At 43.4% G+C, this 22,565-nt stretch overlaps 1 protein-coding gene across 1 annotated transcript in view; it reads left to right on the forward strand.

The window, feature by feature from the left end:
- Positions 1–20,132, forward strand: part of ahr1b (aryl hydrocarbon receptor 1b) — a 96,776-nt gene extending 76,644 nt beyond the window's left edge. Inside the window, 7 exon segments of the mRNA XM_064969503.1 lie at positions 956–1,061; positions 1,064–1,157; positions 5,770–5,879; positions 11,933–12,074; positions 14,112–14,615; positions 14,847–16,080; positions 19,924–20,132. Coding sequence (XP_064825575.1) covers positions 956–1,061; positions 1,064–1,157; positions 5,770–5,879; positions 11,933–12,074; positions 14,112–14,615; positions 14,847–16,080; positions 19,924–20,076 — 2,343 coding nt within the window. The 3' untranslated portion in view covers positions 20,077–20,132.
- Positions 20,133–22,565: the final 2,433 nt, after the last annotated feature.

Raw genomic sequence — 22,565 nt, forward strand, 5'->3', positions numbered from 1 at the left:
TCTCTTCAACGGGGCTGTAGTGGAGCAGGTTGAGAGCTTCAAGTTCCTTCAAGTTACTTGGCGTCCACATCATCAAACTAACATGGTCCAAGCACACCAAGACAGTTGTGAGGAGGACACAACAAAACCTATTCCCCCTCAGGAGACTGAAAAGATTTGGCATGGGTCCTCAGATCCTCAAAAGGTTTTACAGCTGCACCATCGAGAGCATCCTGACGGGTTGCATCACTGCCGGGTATGGCAACTGCTCGGCCTCCGACCACAAGGCACTACAGAGGGTAGTGTGTACGACTCAGTACATCACCAGGGCCAAGCTTCCTGCCATCCAGGACCTCTATGCCAGGTGGTGTCAGAGGAAGGCCCTAAAAATTGTCAAAGACTCCAGCCACCCTAGTCATAGACTGCTACCACACGGCAAGTGGTACCGGAACGCCAAGTCTAGGTCCAAGAGGCTTCTAAACAGCTTCTACCCCCAAGCCATAAGATTCCTGAACATCTAATCAAATGGCTACCCATACTATTTGCATTGCCCCTGCGCTACTCTCTGTTAGTATCTATGCATAGTCACTTTAATAACTCTACATACATGTACATATTACCTCAATTACCTCGACACCGGTACCCCCGCACATTGACTCTGTCCCGGTACCCCCTGTAAATAGCCCCACTATTGTTGTTTTACTGCTGCTCTCTAATGATTTGCTATTCTTATCTCTTACTTTTTTTAGGCATTTTCTTAAAACTGCATTGTTTGAGGGCTTGTAAGTAAGCATTTCACTGTAAGGTCTACACCTGTTGTATTCAGCGCATGTGACAAATAAAATGTGATTTGATTTGATACTGTCGTCTCACGTTGTTATCCTCCCAAGTCTCGTTCATTACTCGGCTATTGGTTTCCGAACAAATACTGTATGAGAAAGCCTGGACCAACCAGCTCTTTGTTTTTTCTCTCCAGGTCCTGACCCTCCAAGGCCGTCTGAAGTTCCTGCATGGCCAGAACTGCCGGCTGGATGACGGCTGCAACGTGCCCCCCCAACTGGCCCTGTTTGCCATCGCTACCCCCTCCAACCTCCATCCATCCTGGAGATCAGGACCAAGAACATGATCTTCAGGACCAAACACAAGCTGGACTTCACCCCCATGGCCTGCGATGCCAAGTATGCCCACGCTATTCAGTCTTACTTCACGTTATGATGGAATGTTGTTAAAGTTCCACCGGTTATAGCTGGTTGAATTAACATCATTAGAACCCCTTTTAAAAACAGAATTAGTTGTATTCTGGTTGTAATGAGGTCATTTCAACCAGTTTTGCCTGCGGGGGTGTTGCTGGGGTGTTTGTTACTGTGAAGAGCAATTTCTTGTCATATGGCTATAATATGTTTGAAGTAGTGGTCATTCAAACATGTTTTCACTGCCATTGATGTCCTATTGTATAATAGACTTGCAATGATTATTCTGTCCATATTCTGTCTCTAATAAAAAAACAACTAAAAAGTGTTTTAAGTGAGAATAGTCTGAAGCCGAAAAGGAAAGGAAGCCGGAAATGAAAGGAAATTCACGAGCACCACAATGCCTATTCCGCCCATGCTCTACTAAGGTTTTCCAGCACACAGCTTTGACCTACCACAATAGCTATGTTGGGATTGTACTTCAAACTATGTGTAGGCAGATTGAATAGGATTCAAACTTTCTCAAACAGCCTAATTCATGCTCTTAGAGGAGGTGCTTCCACAATAATGTGATTTATACCACATGCAAGGTAAAGTATTTGATTCTTCACACCACCACGGTGAGAAGTTCTCATTACGCTACCTTTTCATGCTTTTTTTATAAAATGAAAGAAAGCTTTGCTTTTATAATTACAAGACCATCAGGCTTGATTGAGCTGTTTCGTCTTGTAGTAATGTGGTGCATGCCTGTATTTGCTAAAACCTTTATTTTAGCAAAACATGTCTTTAAAAATAAATTATCATAACATCCTTTTTTAGGTGTAGGTGGCCAACATAACAATAGGTGGTGCGTGTGTAGCCGATGCGAAATGGCTAGCTAGTTAGCAGTGGTGCACGCTGGTAGCGTTTCAATCGGTGACGTCACTCGCTCTGAGACCTTGAAGTAGTGGTTCCCCTTGCTCTGCAAGGGATATGGCTTTTGTGGCGCGATGGGTAACGATGCTTCGGGGGTGGCTGTGGACGTGTGCAGAGCGTCCCTGGTTCGCGCCTAGGTATGGGCGAGGGGACGAACTGAAGTTATACTGTTACACGTGCGTTGGACATAGTAGCTCAGATAGTTCGAGCCTGTCTGCATGCATGATTTCTGTAACCGTTGGCTTACCTGTGTAATACTGACATAAGCTCAGAACCAATTGTGTTTCAAATAAGTTATGTTTGTACTTGTGTTTATTTTTGCAATAAAGATGGTGAAGCAACAATAATAGGAATTTACAACAGGCCTAGGTCAAAAAATACATACAGCCAAATGATACATAGTTTGAAGTACAATATCAACATAGCGACTGTAGTTGGTGAAAGCGGTGTGCTGGAAAACCTTGGTAGAGCATGGGTGCTCGTGAATTTGCTTTCTTTTTTGGCTTCAGACCAATGCCTATTTATTCTCACTTAAAAATATATATATTTTAAATTTTATTTCCATGTTCTTTACACTGGAAGGTGATTATGCAACATAATTAAGTAATAAGACCCGAGGGGAGGTGGTATATGGTCAATATACCACAGCTAAGGGCTGTTATTTCGCACAACGTAATGCGAAGTGCCTGGATATAGCCCTTAGCTGTGGTATATTGGTCATATACCACAAACCCCTGAGGTGCCTTATAGCTAGCTATTATAAACTGGTTACCAACGTAATTAGAAGAGTAAAAATAAACCGGTGGTATATGGCGTTCAGCCAATCAGCATTCAGGGCTCAACCACCCAGTTTATAATACAGCATAACACATGCTCTCCTTATTTATTGATAAGATCCCAGTTTATACTCCTACTTATCATTGCTCAAAGAAAATTGGCAAGAGCAAGGAAACAAAGACTCAAGCAAATATTTACTATGCGATTACACAATGTAGTGGGCTAAATGACTACAGGAGCACAAAATATGGATGAGCTGTTCTCAATGGAAGGGTTCTGAAAAATGATTTCTCGCCAAAGCGAGGTGTGACCGTGAATATATCATAGTCATCCACCTCGGTGGAAATGACTAGGGACACATAAAGGGGACAGCCCTGGTGCGTCAGACGTGAGCTGATCAGGAGGTCGTCATCCAAATGTTCCCAGGACAACAGTGGTCTACACTGACATCACACAGTGGAGGAGTTGGATGTTTCAGTGGGAGTAGGACATCAACAAGCGCATAGAGATGGCCCGGCGCTCTGTCAACCAGCTGGTGTTTGCATTTCTGTTACAGGCCATGCCCACAATCGGCCATTTTGTCATAAATCACAATGTCCCTGGGCAGTACCGTAGGGCAGGGTTTCCCAAACTTGGTTCTGCCCCCCTGTTTTTTGCCCAGGCACTACACAGCTGATTCAAATAATTAAAGCTTGATGGTGAGTTGGTTATTTGAATCATCTGTGTCGTGCTTAGGCAAAAACCAAGGGAGGGATGGCGTGCAACAACCTCCTCCTTGAGAGTGAGAGCTGATCTCTCCTCTGTTCTAGCAAGACCACCTAATAAATGTAAATAAGTGTGTGTGTGTGTCGGGAGGGGGCTGTCAAAACTATAAATGAAGAATGGTCTAGATATGTCTTAATTAATTTGCAATATGTACGATATGTTAGCTAGGTGCCTAACGTTTTCTAGGATAGGGTTTAAGGTTAGGAGTGAGGTTAAAAATGGTTAATGTTAGGAGTTATGTTAAAGTGTTTAAAAGGTTATGGGAAGGGTTAGCTTACATGCTAAGTAGTTGCAAAGTAGCTAAAAAGTAGTAAGCAGTTAGTTTAAATCTCATCATTGACAATTTTAGCTATGTTTGAGTTGCTAGACATCCTTGTTATACGCCCATCCTTCCACCCTCGAGACTTTTCCTATTTCTGAAGTAAATCTCTTTTGTGATGGCATGTTATAGAAGGATCCAGACACTTTTTTGTGATTTGGTTTGTTTTTTGGGTACATGCCATTTACATGAAAAATAGAGATTTAGGTACAGTCTCCTTTAATAAGTAAAGGACTAACCTTCTGTCTGATGTAACCATACCAAACGTAACATTAACATACTTATTTCAGTGTGCCGGATTTACGTTTACTATGTTACGTATAGTCTGAGACTGACTGGCACACAGCAATTCACTAAGCAAGCAATGATTCTGATGTTGTTTTAACCTGGTGCAGCACCCTCACTACGTTTTACTTGTGGATGGCGATTTGAGATTTTCTGCGAACACACAGAAAAGTAATTTGACACAATGTGCACGCATTTGGATCATAAATGTCAAGACGGCAAGAGAGACTATTTATGCCGGAGCAGGAATTTATTCGACAAGTGTTGTGAAACAGCGATGCTGTCAGTCTGTCTGGTAAGCATGCACAACTGAGGTTCTGTTTACGTGTGTGTTTGGGGTTCAACCATTTACTACATGCGGTTCAACATAACTCACTCCCTGTTTCTTAACAAATCCAATTTGTTTTTTTTGGCCATGTTTTGTGGTCTTGGTTGTTCTTAATCGAGGAAATGCAGCGTAACTAACTAACTAACTGCAGGGTTTATCCTGTCTGAAATATGGCTACCTCGTTACCGTAACTTGGTCTGTACAATGCAAATGAATGTGATTAGTGGCAGTTTTCCCAACGTTTGGCGGTTTTAAACTGAACTATATAGTTAAAGTTAGTAACGTTATGATATATTGTGGCGCGTGAACTGACCGTACACATTATCTAATGTTAGTCTTACGTTGGCTAAGGTTACTTAGCTAGATAACTTTAAATTGGCTGCCAAGGACAATCGCTAGTTTATTTCTGCTCCAATTGCACGCGAGTGTTTAGGTCAGCAGTTTACACATGGTGACTTTAGCCTTGTGAAAAACCCTACTTGGCAAGATGTAGCTAGCTAGCTTTCATCACTTGTTGGTTAGCTAACTTACCTTGCGCACGTTAGCTCTCGTCTGACTGGTATAATGTAACGTTAGCTAGCTATCTAGTCGAAACAAAACCACATTCATTGGCTAGCTACTTATATTTGCCTGTTGGTTAGCTAGTTCGCGTTCAGCGGACTGGTGTTAGCTAGCTACAGAGGCTAGATGTTGTACTTTGTACAAGTAACGTTAGCTAATCAAAATATCCGTTTGCATTCATTGATTAACCTTAGCTTGAATACCACCATATTGCTAGCTATATACATTAGCCTTGGTTTGACCGAAATGTGCAAGTGAGAGAGAGAAATTAATTTATATTTGATAAAAACTGATGCACCTACAAATTTAGTCAATCCGCCTTTTAAGCCCAATAGTCACTTTAGTCTTGTTTTAATCCAACGTTTTGAATTTGAGCTAGGTAGGCACAATACATAATTGTAAAACTCAATTGCTAACTGCCCTATTAAAAACATGTGGTTCTCGGTAACGGACGAACGGCTCACGACGAGAGGCGGGGAGTATGTTGTGTACCACAAGTTGATTTGGAATTTTCTTTTGAGATTTGTGTCATATCGATTTACATATGATGATAGGGAGATTTTGAATTGAACACTGAGCTTCAACCAGTTGTCTATTATTATCGTCTCGTCTATAATAAGGGTGTTTTTGTGAATGTTATTGCATTGCAGGGGGAAGATCGTGCTGGGCTACACCGAGGCTGAGCTCCGGGTTCGAGGCTCTGGATACCAGTTTATCCATGCAGCTGATATGCTCTACTGTGCTGAGAACCACGTCCGCAGTAAGGCTTTTACTATGACTTCTCTACCTTTTTTTAAATAATGGAATATTCCAAAGAACATTGGTTTAGAACAGTACCTTGACAATTAGACTTCATGTACACTACAAAAGAATGTGGACACCTGCTCATCGAACATCTCATTCCAATATCATGGGCATTCATATGGAGTTGGTCCCCCCTTTGCTACTATAACAGCTTCCACTGTTCTGGGAAGGCTTTCCAGTAGATGTTGGAACATTGCTGCAGGGACTTGCTTCCGTTCAGCCACAAGAGCATTAGTGAGGTCGGCTACTGATCTGTCGGTGTTCCAATTCATCCCAAAGATGGATTTGAGTTCAGAGCTATGTGCAGGCCAGTCAAGTTCTTCCACACCGATCTCAACAAAACATTTCTGTATGGACCTCTCGTTGTTCACAGGGGCATTGTCATGCTGAAACAGGAAAGGGAACGTTTGTGAAACATCACAGCACAGTTGAAAAATGGATGGCAAAGGGAAATCAAAAATGGATGGTGTTAAGAGAGATGGGAGGAGTTGAGTGGAGCTGAAGGGTGGGATTAAAAACAACAGGATAACTTGTCAAATATGCTGTGTCTGTAAAATGTATATAGGTTTGGCACTTGTGAAACAGCACAGTTAAAATTATAGAGCAAAATAGAAATCAAACTGGATGAGCTTCAGCGATAGATGAGAGGGGTTGATGGTAGCTGAAGGATAGGATGGAAAACAAACAAAAAATAACTATTGTAAAATGCATTGTCTGAAATGTGCAGTACAAGTCAAACGTTTGGACACACCTACTCGTTTAAGGTTTTTCTTTGTTTTCACTATTTTTTTCCATTGTAGAATAATAGTGAAGACAAACTATGAAATATCACCAAAAAAGTGTTAAACAAATCAAAATATATTTGAGATTCTTCAATGTAGCCACCCTTTGCCTTGATGACAGCTTTGCACACTCTTGGCATTCTCTCAACCACCTTCACCTGGAATGCTTTTCCAACAGTCTTGAAGGAGTTCCCACATATGCTGAGCACTTGTTGGCTGCTTTTCCTTCACTCTGCGGGCCAACCCATCTCAATTGGCTTGAGGTTGATTGTGGAGGCCAGGTCATCTGATGCAGCTCTCCATCTTGGTTAAATAGCCCTTACACAGCCTGGAGGTGTGTTGGGTCATTGTCCTGTTGAAAAACAAATGATAGTCCCACTAAGCGTAAACCAGATGCGATGGTGTATCGCTGCAGAATGCTGTGGTAGCCATGTTGGTTAAGTGTGACTTAAATCTAAATAAATAATTTACAGTGTCACCAGCAAAGCACCATCACACCACCACCTCCATGCTTCACGGTGGGAACCACACATGCGGAGATCATCCATTCACCTACTCTGTTTCTCACAAAGACACTGCAGTTCGAACCAAAGCTCTCAAATTTGGACTCATCGGTCCAAAGAACAGATTTCCACTGGTCTAATGTCCATTGCTTGTGTTTCTTGGCCCAAGCAAGTCTCTTCTTATTGGTGTCCTTAAGTAGTGGTTTCTTTGCAGGAATTTGACCATGAAGGCCTGATTCACAGTCTCCTCTGAACAGATGTGGTTGAGATGTCTGTTACTTGAACTCTGTGAAGCATTTATTTGGTCTGCATTTTCTGAGGCTGGTACCTCTAATGAACTTATCGCCTGCAGCAGAGGTAACTCTTGGTCTTCCTTTCCTGTGGTGGTCCTCATGAGAGCCAGTTTCATCGTAGCACTTGATAGTTTTTGCGACTGCACTTGAAGAAACTTCTTGACATTTTCCGGATTGACTGACCTTCATTTCTTAAAGTAATGATGGACTGTCATTTCTCTCTTGCTTATTTTAGTTGTTCTTGCCATGATATGGACTTGTTCTTTTACCAAATAGGACTATCTTCTTTATACCACCCCTAACCTTGTCACAACAACTGATTGGCTCAAACACATTAAGAAGGAAAGAAATTCCACAAATGAACATTAAGAAGGCACACCTGTTAATTGAAATGCATTTCAGATGACTACCTCATGAAGCTGGTTGAGATAATGCAAAGGGTGGCTACTTTAAAGAATCTCAAATATTAAATATATTTAGATTTCACTATTATACTACAATGTAGAAATTTGTAAAAAGAAAGAAAAAAGAAAAAAGAAAAACCCTTGAATGAGTAGGTGTATCCAAACTTTTGACTGGTAGTATAAATAACCTGGAAGTAGAAGCCTAGGTGGGGTTGTCCATTAGTTTACTCCAATTAGGAGAGGGGTGGTAGGGTCAGGGCAAAATAAAAAGGGAAATATGTGATATATATATATATATACACACACACACACACACACACAGTGCCTTGCGAAAGTATTCGGCCCCCTTGAACTTTGCAACCTTTTGCCACATTTCAGGCTTCAAACATAAAGATATAAAACTGTATTTTTTGTGAAGAATCAACAACAAGTGGGACACAATCATGAAGTGGAACGACATTTATTGGATATTTCAAACTTTTTTAACAAATCAAAAACTGAAAAATTGGGCGTGCAAAATTATTCAGCCCCCTTAAGTTAATACTTTGTAGCGCCACCTTTTGCTGCAATTACAGCTGTAAGTCGCTTCGGGTATGTCTCTATCAGTTTTGCACATCGAGAGCCTGAAATGTGGCAAAAGGTCGCAAAGTTCAAGGGGGCCGAATACTTTCGCAAGGCACTATATATATATATATATATATATGGGATTGGTAATCATGCAGACAATTAAATTGGTGGAATCCACAATCTATCTGCAATATTAAAGCTCATCTACCCCCAACATTTTTTTTTAATAAGAAAAATATAGACATGGAAAGAGCCTTCCCCAAACGTTGAAGCACTAGAATGTCAATGTATGGATTTCCTTAAGATGGAACTAAGGGGCCTAGCCTGAACCATGTAAAACAGCCCCAGACCATTATTTATCCTCCACCAAACTGTACAGGTGGCACGATGCATTGGGTCAGGTAGCATTCTCCTGGCATCCGCTAAAACCCAGATTCGTCCATCGGACTCCCAGATGGTGAAGTGTGATTCACCACTCCAGAGAACGTATTTCCACTGCTCCAGAGTCCAATGGCAGTGAGCTTTACACCACTCCAGCCGACGCTTGGCATGGTGATCTTAGGCTCGGCCATGGAAACCCATTTCATGAAGCTCCCGACGAACAGTTCTTGTGCTGACGTTGCTTCCAGATGCAGTTTGGAACTCAGTAGAGAGTGTTGCAACCGAGGAGACAATTGTTACGCACTTCAGCACTCGCCAGTCCCATCTGTGCGCTTGTGTGGCCTACCACTTTGCGGCTGAGCCGTTGTTGCTCCTAGATGTTTCCACTTCACAATAACAGCACTTATAGTTGACCGGGGCAGCTCAAGCAGGGCAGAAAAGTGACAAACTAACTTAGAAAGATGGCATCCTGTGACGGTGCCACTTTGAAAGTCACTGAGCTCTTCAGTACGAGCCATTCTACAGACATTGTTTGTCTATGGAGATTGCATGGCTGTGTGTGATTTTTATACACCTGTCAGCAACAGGACACTGCCCTGAGGACACTGTGATTGAGGACACTGCCCTGTGTAGGGTGCCATCTTTCAGATGGGACGTTAAACGGGTGTCCTGACTCTCTGTGGTCATTAAAGATCCCATGGCACTTACCGTAAGAGTAGGGGTGTGAACCCTGGTATCCTGGCTAAAATTCCCAATCTGGCCCTCATACCATCACGGTCACCTAATAATCCCCTGTTTACATTTGGCTCATTCATCCCCCCTCCTCTCCTCTGTAACTATTCCCCAGGTGGTTGCTGTAAATGAGAACGTTTTCTCAGTCAACTTACCTGGTAAAATAACGGATAAATACATTTTAACAATTCTGTGCAGTAAGCTAACTACATGTGTGAGAGAGAGACCGAGACCTATTACATTAGCATGTAAAACACAATTAACCTGTTCTAACCATGCATCACTACTCTCCATACTGCTCTTTACAGCTCAGTGGTTGATGGCAAATATAACTCCATCTCTCTAAGTTTACAATGTCACTTCCCCTTCCATCTCTCTGAGTTTCTAGTACATAACAAATCGAGCTCTCTGAGTTGAAATACTGGAGGGGACAATGTGCCTAATGATAGTTAAAATACGCTAGTGAGCTCAAAACCAAGCATGATGTTATTTATTGTTATTGGCCAATATCACTCCAACTTTCTGAGTTTAAATACTAGAGGGGACAATTTGCTTAATGGTAGTGTTAACTCACTAGTTTATTTTATGTCAGTACAGTATATGCTGCCTTTTCAAACCTTTGAAACCTTTGACTCACAACCTTTTTATTGCTTTTAGAAAGTAGTCCGGGGTAGTAGGTTGGTGTCTCTAAAAGACGAGCGGTCAGATGGCTAGCAACACTGGCTAAAAGCTGCCTTGTGGGGAATCGTAGTTGACTTATTTTATCTTGTTGTTGATACCATGTCTGATTTCATGTCGATTCTAATATAAACAATCGCTAGATAGCGAGCCAACAACTCTAACAATGTATTTGAGAGACAAGCGCTCATTGTGCAAATTAATTTATGTTTTCAATTAACATTTGGAAACCAAGTCTAGTTTACATGTTGTCAGCGATTTAAGACAAACCCGTCTTTTCTGACACAAAGTTGCGCATGCAGCGTTTTTGTTGCTCAGCAACCAACCCGTCTGTGTCTCTGTGTGGCACATGGTTGGTTAGAGTGGAGAATATGTTTACAGATAATCCAGATTACGAAGGAGATTGTGCAAAGCCCAGAGTAGAGCAGAGTACCGCAGTGTGGTGAACTGGGGCCACATATCCATATCAGGAATGGAAGAAAGATCTAAAGTCCACCAGGGGCCCCTGAAACTGGCACACTGATAAGAGTTTCAGTAGCACTGCAGGGGAACACATTGGGTGTAAAGCTGCACTGTCTGCACATCTCTTTACTGCAAGCCTCTGTAGAACAATGGGTCGACAGTGCCTCACACCTGTGTCCCGTTCACCACAATGAACCTACTCTGGACAGCTGCACAGCTGAGACGTGCTGTACTCCACGACACACACAGCAAAGCCAACCAATAGGCAAATTGGGAGAAGGATCAAGGAGAGTGTGTGTGTGTACATATCTAATTTTATTTGTCACATGCGCCGAATACAGCAGGTGTAGACTTTACCGTGAAATGCTTACTTACAAGCCCTTAACCAACAGTGCAGTTCAAGAAGAAGAAAATATTCACCAAGTAGACTAAAATTAAAAGTAACACAATAATGAGGCTATATACAGGGGGCACCGGTACCGAGTCAGTGTCCGGGGCTACAGGCTAGTTGAGGTCATCTGTACATGTAGGTGGGGGTGAAGTGACTATGCATAGCAAACAAACAAACAGCGAGTAGCAGCAGTGTACATGGGGGGTCAATGTAAATTGTCTGGTGGTGATTTTATGAATTGTTCAGCTGTCTTGTGGCTTGGGGGTAGAAGCTTTTGAGGAGCCTCTTGGACCTAGACTTGGCGCTCCGGTACCGCTTGCCGTGCGGTAGCAGAGAAAACAGTCTAACTTGGTTGACTGTGTGGCTTTCCTCTGACACTGCCTATTATATAGGTCCTGGATGGCAGGAAGCTTTGCCCCAGTGATGTACTGGGCCGTTCGCACTACCCTCTGTAGCGCCTTATGGTCAGATGCCGAGCAGTTGCCATACCAGGCGTTGATACAACCGGTCAGGATGCTCTCAATGGTGCTGCTGTAGAACCTTTTGTGGTCATGTTGTGGTAGGCCTGAGTGAGGTGTGACGGTCACACTGAGGTGCGGTGGTGCCTGCGTGCATAGTTGCATGTACACTCGCACGTGTACAAATAGCATATTTCTGCAGACTTGCTTTTGTAAGCGTCATGAGTGTGTAGGGGTTGGTTCCATGCATGGGGGCACATATGTACTGTTGCCTGTGTTCAGTTATGATCATACATTCATTGGTTCTGATACACCCCCCTCACCCCACCCCCTGATTGGGTGTCTTATGTGATTCCAGTGATCAAGACAGGGGAGAGCGGGCTGACGGTGTTCAGACTGCTCACTAAGGATAACCGCTGGAGGTGGGTCCAAGCCAACGCCAGACTGGTCTACAAGAACGGCAAGCCTGACTACATCATCGCCACCCAGAGGCCCCTGGTGTAAGTGCAGGTTTAGCCTCGTCACCCCTCCATAACACAATGATGTTTTGAATACATTTTTAAACCTAAACACTTTTCTGAGTGTTAAATGTGACACTAGAGTTGATTTAGCACTGGGGATTTTGCTTTGTTTGCATGAAAGATTTCAATGAGGTGAACGGAATATGTCATTCTATACAGTCAGAGCTGTTTAGTCTGTAGTATTAGGGACTTTAGTCCATATAGTTGTCCCTAGTGTTCTGGGAAGCTCTTTCTCGTCCTGCTCTTGTTCCCAGTGAGACAGAGGGAGGACAGTAGATTGGATATCATCACATTAATAGTATACTGTACAACGGGAGTTCCCAAACCTTTTTGGCCCGCGACCCCATATTGATATCTGAACATTCTCGCTACCCCCACCATATGAAAAAAAATAATAATAATTTACTTTTTTAATGTGGGGCTTTGACAGTCAAGTCATTTAAATAAGATAAATTATCTCACCACCACTAATGAGATGGGTGTGTTTTATGCATGTCATGTCGGAGTGTTTCAAAGTGGGGAGGCGTGGTCAACAGTGAGAACCGCATCTCTCCTGTCACGTCCAACCTGGATCGATATTTGGTTTTAATGCAGATGAGAGCACTGAATCAGCGTACCATGAGTTTTAATGCTCTGAGGGAGACTGCGTTGTATTCCCTTGGAGTCAAGAACCAAAACTTCTTCATAGTGACCGGTGAACGCATTGTCTGCAGCATTCAGTCACATGGCAGCTCGATCAGCTGTTCAATTTCACTTACCGGCACGTCTACTGACCCAGGATCACAGTCAAACGGATTTCGCTGATTCGTTCACTCATCCGTACAATTTGTTTGTATTTCCCTGCATGCTTGCCTTCAAGTTCGTTCAGTTCCCCAAATATGTCAGTTACATAGGCAAGGAGACACGTTTTCTTTTCATTGCACAAAGTCTGTAATTTAAATCCATTGCGAATGACAACAGTTCCTCTCAATTCGAAAAATATTTTCAACAATACCCATCGGTAACCACCCAACCTCGGTATGAGAGAGAACATTGTCATGCTCTGATCCCATATCTCCACATAGTTTTGTGAACAGGTGAACTCCGTACAGTTCACAATCGAATTTACCTGCTGCGTATCTCAAAGTTCTGCTCTCGGCGTATCCATTCTAGCTCAGTGGGTGTATCATCCAATGTTGTCCATATGGCAGAGGGAGACACGTTCATAACTAAAGTGCAGAGGCCCGGCCAGCTGTCCAGTGATAGATGGAGCCCCATCTGTGCAAAAGCACCACTATTCGATCCCATGGAATCTGTTTTTCAGCACATTGAACATCCCCTTTGCCATATCATGCTTGGGGTCCGTGAGACAACAATATGTCCTCATGAATAGCATCCCCCGGCATGCAGCGAACTAAAGTCAATGGTATGGGCATCTTGGCCCTCACCGCTAACATCCATTTGGAGAGCGTAAGGTAGGGAGTTTGAGTCGTTCAGTCAGCTATAGCATCAGTTTTTAGTTTCTGTGTTGTCTGACAAAGGTTTTGATGTGAGTTTCTGTGCCTATGCTTCCCCACACATTGTTTTCTGCATATCAATTGCGGCTGGTAATGTCAGTCTCTGCAAGAGTGTGTGGTTTCGTAGCGGGGCTTAGCCATTCACCATGGAAATTAGTCAAGTGCAATGGTCAAGAGCGACCTTTTCCAGCGGTCTAAGGGCGCACTGGTTGAATTTGAACTTTTAGATTTGAATCATTTTCATTTTAAAGTTAACCACATTACAATGATTTTGAGAGACAAAAGATCTTATATTAAAAAAAAAAATGTTTACCAGGATTTTGGAAATTCTCCCTCGACCCCATTTTCATATCAGGTGACCTGACATGGGTAACGACCCCTAGTTTGGGACCCGCTGTGGCACACTGTTAATGAAGCTGCCACCAACTTTAAGGACACACAACCTTAACTTGGCTGGAGTTTTGTATCCTGAACAATAAGAGTGTGTTCTGATTGGTTCTCTCCATCCTCTCGTTCCCAGGGAGGAGGAGGGAGGAGAGCACCTGAGGAAGCGTTCCATGCACCTCCCCTTCACCTTCGCCACGGGCGAGGCCCTTCTCTACCAGAGTAGCTACCCCATCCACGGCCTCACCGACTCACTCCAGGCTAAAGGCAAGACCAAATCCAAGAAGGGCAAGCTGGACAAGAACCCGTCGAAGGATAACAGTGGACTGGACCCCAGCTCCCTGCTCGGGGCGCTGATGAGGCAGGATGAGTCCGTGTATGTGTGCCAACCAGCCGTCGAGCCCAAGATGTCCTTCCACAGTAGTCTGTTTAGTGAGGGAGGTAAGGGGAAAGGGCAGAGCAGTGGATACTATAGCGGTGGCCCTCTGGGTGGGGGTGTGGGAGAGAGCTGGAGCTCTATGCCCAACGGGGTTACCACCATCTCCACTGGCCTCAACGGAGAGCCTCCGTCCAGCTTCGACCCACTGCTCGCCACCCTGGACTCACTGTCTCTGGAGGGGGACGAGACATGCTCTAACAGGTGAATGTATAATTTTGCATATAATATTTTATAACTTTTTTCCAATTTAATTGAGTGTAAAGTATCATTGGACTGCCCAGTGTACAGCCAGTCTTGCCCAAGCTTTCCATTCTTTTACCCTTCTGATAATGACTTTTTAATTCAGATGTTTTTTTTTCTATTTGCATTGTTGTACTGCCATGGCTCTATGTATTTAGAATTTGTCAAATAAAGTAAATGTCTTCCTATCAGCGAGCTGTTCTCTGCTCTGGAGAACCTGGGTCTGAACGCAGAGGATCTGGAGCTACTGCTGCTGGATGAAAGGATGATCAGAGTGGAGATGGATCCGGACTACATCCCCTCGCTCAACGACCTGCTCACCAACAACGAGATCCTCGCCTACATCCACGACTCGCTGGAGAACAAGACCGAGGATGGCCAGGGTGGGGACAGTCACGTGTCCATACCACAAACCTCAACCACAACCCATCCCCCAGGCCCTATCCTTAATTCTGCCCTTATCCTTAACCCTCATACCCAAGCCGCCCCCACTATGCATATCTCTACCTTTCACCCCCAAGCTACTGACCCTCCTGCCCCTCAACCCATGTTACCCCCTCACAGACTACCAAAACAGCCACCCATAGTGCAGCTCTCCCAGCAGATGCAGCAGCACCTCAACTTAGTAAAGCCCGTTCTGGCAAAATACCCCTGGCCCCCGACACAAACGGACATCCCAGCGCTAAGCCAGCCAGACACCCTGCAGCACACGAACTCACTAACCTTGGTCCATAATGGTCACTGGCTTCCCCAGCAGCAGCATATGCTTGCGGGGCTGGATGACCACTGCCACAGCCTTCAACCCCTGGTTAACAGTAAGACATCCCAGCTGGGGCCTCACGGGGCTGAGCAGCTCAAACAGCACCAGAACAACATCCATCTTCAGAGCCAGTGGCAGCAGCACAACCAGCACTTACAGGTCCAGCTTCAATCTCCGTGTCATTTCAAACAGCAGAAGGCTAGTAGCAGCAGCAGTGCCACTCTCAACGGGGTGCACCCTGATCCCGATTGGCAGAGTTCCAGCTACGACGACCAGTTGGGACTGACCGCTAATGGAGCCTGCACCGTCTCCTACCCCAACGGGCACGCGGACATCCTCAAACACACTACAGAAGGAGAGGTCACTCACACGGATTACGGTATGGGTGATTTGACTACCGTGGGCATGGTCATGAACGGGGTTACGGTAGGGGGCATAGGTCACTACCAGGGACAAGGAGGGGTGACCGCTAACCCCTCAGACCATCTGGTGCATCACAAACAACATTCTCCACAGGTCCCATCCACCTACGTCCCTCAGTACTCCACCACACAGAACTCTTTAGATTACATCCTGGGGCTGTCACAGCCTCAACACACCATGCCTACTCTGGATGCCTACAGCATTTTGAATAGCCGCGCTTCCCAGGATGCTACTCACTGCAAGGTAAGAGTCAAAGAATAACGCAAGATGCTCGTCGATAGATCATCGACCTAATGTCTTTTTCTTGTGTAATATTTGGGGAATTTCTGTGACTGTATGTTTATTTGACTTGTTGTTTGTGGGACTGTCTTGTTAAGAGTCATTGACAACCCAGCATTTTAGAAGCTTTAGAACCGTGTCTGTCATGAAAGCGATGGTTCTCTGTAAAGGCACTAATATGGCATGGGAAGCCCCAGCCTCGGGCTTGTCTCCGCTGCTGCTTTATAGTTCAACGTAAGATAGTTTGATGTGAACAGACATGCAATGTAAACAGATGTGTGGAGAGCAAGGGTCACGGAAGTGGAGAGTCTATTAATGGACAGGAGAAGTAGGTCTCACACGGAGTGGCTTTGATCTTTGAGGATTGCACTGCAATGAAGTCAACTGTTGAAATGATTCCGTCGACTGCAGTAGGAATAACCTCTCCCTACCAGGGTTGTTTCCTTGCAGGCGGCACAACATACCCTTGACCTAAATGCCCGATCTGATCCTACCGCAATGTGATTGTGAAGGAAGCAGCTCTAGTCTGTAGGCCCACCTTACATTTTCAGCTTTGAACAGATTGTACAGCATGACTTCAGATCAGGACACTGACTGGAAGTGTACCTAGTGTAGGCATTTGAGAGAACAGTAGGCTATTCCACTTCCATGGCTGCTGCTTCAGGGTGTCTCGTACAGTACTATACAGTATATGTTGTGTTCAGTAATGTAGGGTTCTAGCTCAGTCTAGTATTGAATGATGTTGCTTTTAACTTCTTATGCCTGAAATCTCATCAGTGTCCGATTTTCAAGAAAGCATTACAGCGAAAGCACACCCAACAATTATGTTAGGTCACCACCAAGTCACAGAAACACACATTTTTCCAGCCAAGAAGAGGAGTCACAAAAAGCAGATTTAGAGATCAAATTAATCACTAACCTTTGATGATCTTCATCAGATGACACTCATAGGACTTCATGTTACACAATGCATGTATGTTTTGTTTGATGAAGTTCATATTTATATCCAAAAATCTCAGTTTACATTGGCCCGTTATGTTCAGTAGTTCCAAAACATCCGGGGATTTTGCAGAGAGCCACATCAATTTACAGAAATACTGTAATAAACATTGATACTGTTATGCATGGAATTATAGATACACTTCTCCTTAATGCAACCGCTGTGTCAGATTTCAAAAAACCTTTACTGAAAAATCACACCATGCAATAATCTGAGTACAGCGCTTAGACAACAAAACAACGGCAAACAGATACCCACCATGTTGTGGATCAACAGAAGTCAGAAATAGCATTATAATATTCACTTACCTTTGATCTTCATCAGAATGCACTCCCAGGAATCCAAATTCATGAGGCTTGAGCACTAGGTCCAGACGAAAAGTCAAAAAGTTCTGTTAGTCTGTAGAAACATGTCAAACGATGTATAGAATCAATCTTTAGGATGTTTTTAAAACAAATCGTCAATAATGTTCCAACTGGAGATTTCCTTTGTCTTTAGAATTGCAATGGAACGCAGGTTGCTCTCACGTGAGCGCGCGTGATCAGCTCATGCCACTCTGGCAGACCTCTGGTTGAATCAGCTCTCATTCGCCCCCACTTCACAGTAGAAGCCTCAAACAAGATTCTAAAGACTGTTGACATCTAGTGGAAGCCTTAGGAAGTGCAATATGACCCCATAGACACTGTATATTCGATAAGCAATGACCAAGCTACTCAAAACTGCCCCCAGCCATAAGAAGTTTAAAAAGTGTCACTCGCGGTGTGCGTGCACGGATGTGAGTGTCACAAGTTTGTACCAGTTACTAACATGTTGATCTGAAGTGAAGATGTTCAGTTTAATTGCATAACACGCCTCTGTACATTTGGCGACGAGGTTGAGATTTGGACCAACGCGTGCCTTTTGTAACTGTGTACAGTAGTCCTGTCATATAGGGACACAAGGGGCCCAGTCAGTCAAAACAAGGCCTCAGGGTCCAAGACAAATTGGACTATAGAGCTCCGCTCATTAGTACAGCACACAGTCCATTCTGCATGCTGGACACCATCTTCCTCTCCTTGTTTGTTGTTGTGCCAAATTAATGTTTCAAGATCCATGAAGGGTAACGAACGATAGAGTTGGTTGGTCTCTTTGGAGGGAGAGAGACGACGGTGAGGAACGGTAATGAATAGAAAAAGGTTGAGTCTGACAATGAGAGCTATAGCTCCCAGGCAGCGAACGCTAACCGGACCGGCGTCCATTCATGCCCCTGCCCCACTCCGCCTTTCCTGTGTTTTCTTTCGGGGTCAGCGACCATGCCCCAGAGGAACATAGAGCCAAGCTGGCCAGTCAAGCATGAGCTGTCCTGACCTACAATTTGCCCATCATCGTTACCTAATACATACAGGGGGCAGAAGAATGTGTGGAAATGTTGTGTACGCGCATGGGTAAGTGCCTACACGTGTGGTGTCACATCCCACCACAGGGGGTGCTGTTTCCCTGGGGGGGGGGGTTGATGTGATTTGGGACGGAGTAGCATGAGAGAATTAGAGATTAGTTGAGTTTGGCCTACTTTAACCTGACTGGGTTTGTCCTGCTGCAGGTTCTCAGTATCCTGCTGGTCTGCCCCTATAGGGGGCCTATATAAGGTGGCCCTATTAGGATTTCTACATGGATGATGCCTAGCTAATCCAGTTAGGGCCCACTAAACAGGATTACAATTAGGCCGATGGTAGGAGCTGTCACAACAGACACTCTGTCCCCACACACACACAGGATTCCCTCATACAAGCAAGCCACAAAGTACACACTCACACCTATGGAGTATAGAGAGTGGAACTCAGTGTGTGTACGTACCAGTGTCAGTACTCTGTTGGTTTTTGCGGATATGCTACTTTTTGTAGTTAGCTAGTATATGAGCGACTACTACATGCTACAGTTAGCTGCTCTATCTTGTCGTACAGGACCTCTCTGTGGGGGAGGTTTAGTCAGTAGCCTGGTCCTATTGTAATCCTACCCTGGTGCAGTACATGGTTTAGTCAGTAGCCTGGTCCTATTGTAATCCTGCCCTGGTGCAGTACATGGTTTAGTCAGTAGCCTGGTCCTATTGTAATCCTACCCTGGTGCAGTACATGGTTTAGTCAGTAGCCTGGTCCTATTGTAATCCTGCCCTGGTGCAGTACATGGTTTAGTCAGTAGCCTGGTCCTATTGTAATCCTGCCCTGGTGCAGTACATGGTTTAGTCAGTAGCCTGGTCCTATTGTAATCCTACCCTGGTGCAGTACATGGTTTAGTCCATCTCGATGTCATGTAATGTGTTCTCTGTCCTGATGACTGCAGGCCCCCAGTCCACCGCCGCGTGTGTTTGCTCCGCTCTCTGGCTGACCTGACCTGCAGTAGCCCTTTCCTGTAGTCAAATGACCTAGTGTCCTCATGGGTAGAATGTTGTTAATAAACATTATTTCTAAAAACCCACACATCTTTTTATGTCAAACATTTTTGTTATTTTTACAGTCTTCTGTGATTGTGTGTGTAATATTGTGATGAAAACTCAATGTAATACATTTCAACTCTATATCTGACATGGTACAGTTGTCTTCTTTGTTTTAAGCCCAGAACCATGTGTGTGTGAGATGTATACTTTTGTTTCAAAGTAGATTTGTTTAAGACTACGAAGACCCTGATTTAGCCCACTGCGGTAAAATATTAACTGATTAGTGTCAATGACCACAGAACAGAGTGTAGTGAATATAGTCGTTTGTTTTGGTGGGGGGGGGGGGGGGGTTTGTGTCCTATACAGCGCCAATTATATTTTCTTGTTCTGTGTTTAGATGGAGAATGGCTGCATCCTCAACGACACCAACGTGGCTTACACAGGGAGCTGTCTACTGCCCAATGTGAACAGCCAGACAACCAGCGACAGTCTTCAGCCCGACGCCCTACATACCCTGCCAGACCCACAGACTACTGGCTTCTACCTCTGAGAGGGGGGGCGGAGGGGGTGTCGGAGCAAAGAGAGACCATTGGACCATTTTGTCGGGGGGGGAGAGGAGAAACAAAATAAGAATTAAACTGAACTGTGGTTGTTACGACTTTCTATGTAATGTTCTCCATTTAATTTGTGTTCGACGGACTCCATACTCAGTGAAAGAGCTCAGGATAGTGTCTCTCTGCACTCTGACAGTAGTTTCCCCACTGGCACACAGCTCTAGGGGGAGGGGGGGGGGGGGTGCATCTTCTCATGATACACATTTTTTTATGAAGGGTATGTGGTTGGTTGAGAGAGCAGTGATTTTTTTTTTTTCACCACTGTGAATATCATTGTTTTTCTTTATGGGTGTAGAAAATACGGTTTCTGACCAGGATTATTAAGACTGTGAGTGCTACAGTACTGCGCTTCAATACAGTGTAACTTGTTAAAGGAGGGAATGTGGGGATGGAGAAGGATTGTGATGGAGATTAATATTCCTTATGAAGAATGATGAGACTGATTGATTGAAGGAGCTGGACGTCTGGAATTATTGTGAGGTAGGTTACAAGTGTTCTGTTCTGTGTGTTATGTTTTGTGTCATCTGCCCACAGAGATGAAGAGGAATTGATTCAGGCCTATCATTTTGGTGTTGCTAATCTGCGTGTTGGTAAAAGAGTATTTAGGTTGTCCTCTTGCATGTTATTGAGATTGAATATGTGAAACGGATACCATATGGTCAAATGGCATCTAAATATGAAGAGGGAGAGCAGATCGGCGGAAGGGCTGCCCGTTTTGGTGTTTATTTTCATGCTGCATTTTAGCCTGGAAGAAGTTTACATTACCAGTATAATGATGTGTATTTATTTAAATGGCACTCAAATCAACCGAAGCATTTTCTTGACCGGCTCCAGTATGAAATGGCTCAGTAAATTAAGTTTGGGAATACAGCAGTACACAGCTTAAATTCAGGAAGTAAACAAACAAATTCCAGATCCATCATTCCTCATTGAAAAGCTTTGAGGAAAAACTGAAATTTGGATTTAAGTTGATTTCCTGAATTGAAATGGAATTGAGCTAAACAAACTGTATTCGATGCCGGCGGTTTCTGACGTGACGAGAACGATCATTTCAATGGGCTTCCTCTCTTACAGGGCGGGCCCAAAGTGATTCCATCATGGTCATCGATCACAGTGGTTCTCAAACCTCTCCTCGGGGACCCCCGGAAGATTCACAATTCTGTTGTAACCCTGAACTTGCTCACTTGATTCACTTAGACAAGGGCTCGATGATTAGTTGACAAGTTCAATCAGCTGGGCTAGCTTTAGAATAGATCAAAAGTGTGGAAACAGGTGTGGGTCCCCAGGAGAGGTTTGAGAACCACTGATGAATCACACTGAAAACATTCCATGAGGATTGACTTGATCATCCTCATGAGCATTGATACAAAAAAACCAAATGAGAGGACAAGTCTTTTTAAAGAGATTCTATATTGAAAAGGTGCAATGTTGAATGTGTTGTGTATATTGTAAAAGAGTTGTAAAAAATATCCTATTACAGTATTTCGTTGTAAAAAGTTCTGGAAAATCATTTTTAATTAATGTTGGTAGTGTTAGAAATATGCGTCCTAAATGGTACTCTATTCCCTATGGGCCCTGGTCAAAAGTAGTGCACTATATAGGAAATGGGGTGCCATTTGGGATGTAACTTATTACATAAATGTCACAATCAAACGCATTTACGGACTTGCCTCTCTCTTTATATTTGTTTGTCTTTTTTTGTATAGATGTTTCTTATATGAAATAGATTTATTTCAATCAACCAGGAGATACATGTAAAAATAAAAAAAGCAAGGTGACAATCAATAACAACAAAAAAACTGCTTAATAAAAAAAACTTTTGTGTAAATAGTTCAAGGCTATTTTTATTTTTTTGCAAGCACTACTTTTTAAAAGCACTGCTATAAGCAATTTTTCTCTAGTACAAAAAGTAGGCTTTTAGAAAATCATGTTGGACTCTTATATGACCACAGTACCTACAGTTCTGTGTTTTATTTCAAAGTCATGTTTGGAGAACTTTTTGACTTCAACGAATATGGTGCCATAGTGGTGACATACTGCAGACTCACATCCCAGATTTGTGTTTTATGTTTATGATACAATTTTGTCATTGTTCTTTTTTTATCACGTTGAATTTATTTTGATATTCTAACACACTCAAAGTTATTGTAGATGTAAAAAATAAAAAATAAAAATCAGTTCAAATATAAAATATACTATTTGTTCCTTGAAATAAAGGATTTGTGCAATCACAGTTCATTTTAATCACAGTATGTTTGTGTTCATATTATTTTGTCTCTTTGAAAAGTGCTCATTTAACAATTATTTCTGATTGGTTCTGTAATGTACACTATGAACTTAAAGGTGTTGGTTCTTTAACACTGGGTATTAAAATCACAAGTGAAAATGGGCTTTGTATGTTCTAATACGGAGGTTGGTCATTTCT

Source organism: Oncorhynchus masou, chromosome 6 (genome assembly GCF_036934945.1).
Source record: "Oncorhynchus masou masou isolate Uvic2021 chromosome 6, UVic_Omas_1.1, whole genome shotgun sequence".
Lineage (NCBI taxonomy): Eukaryota > Metazoa > Chordata > Actinopteri > Salmoniformes > Salmonidae > Oncorhynchus > Oncorhynchus masou.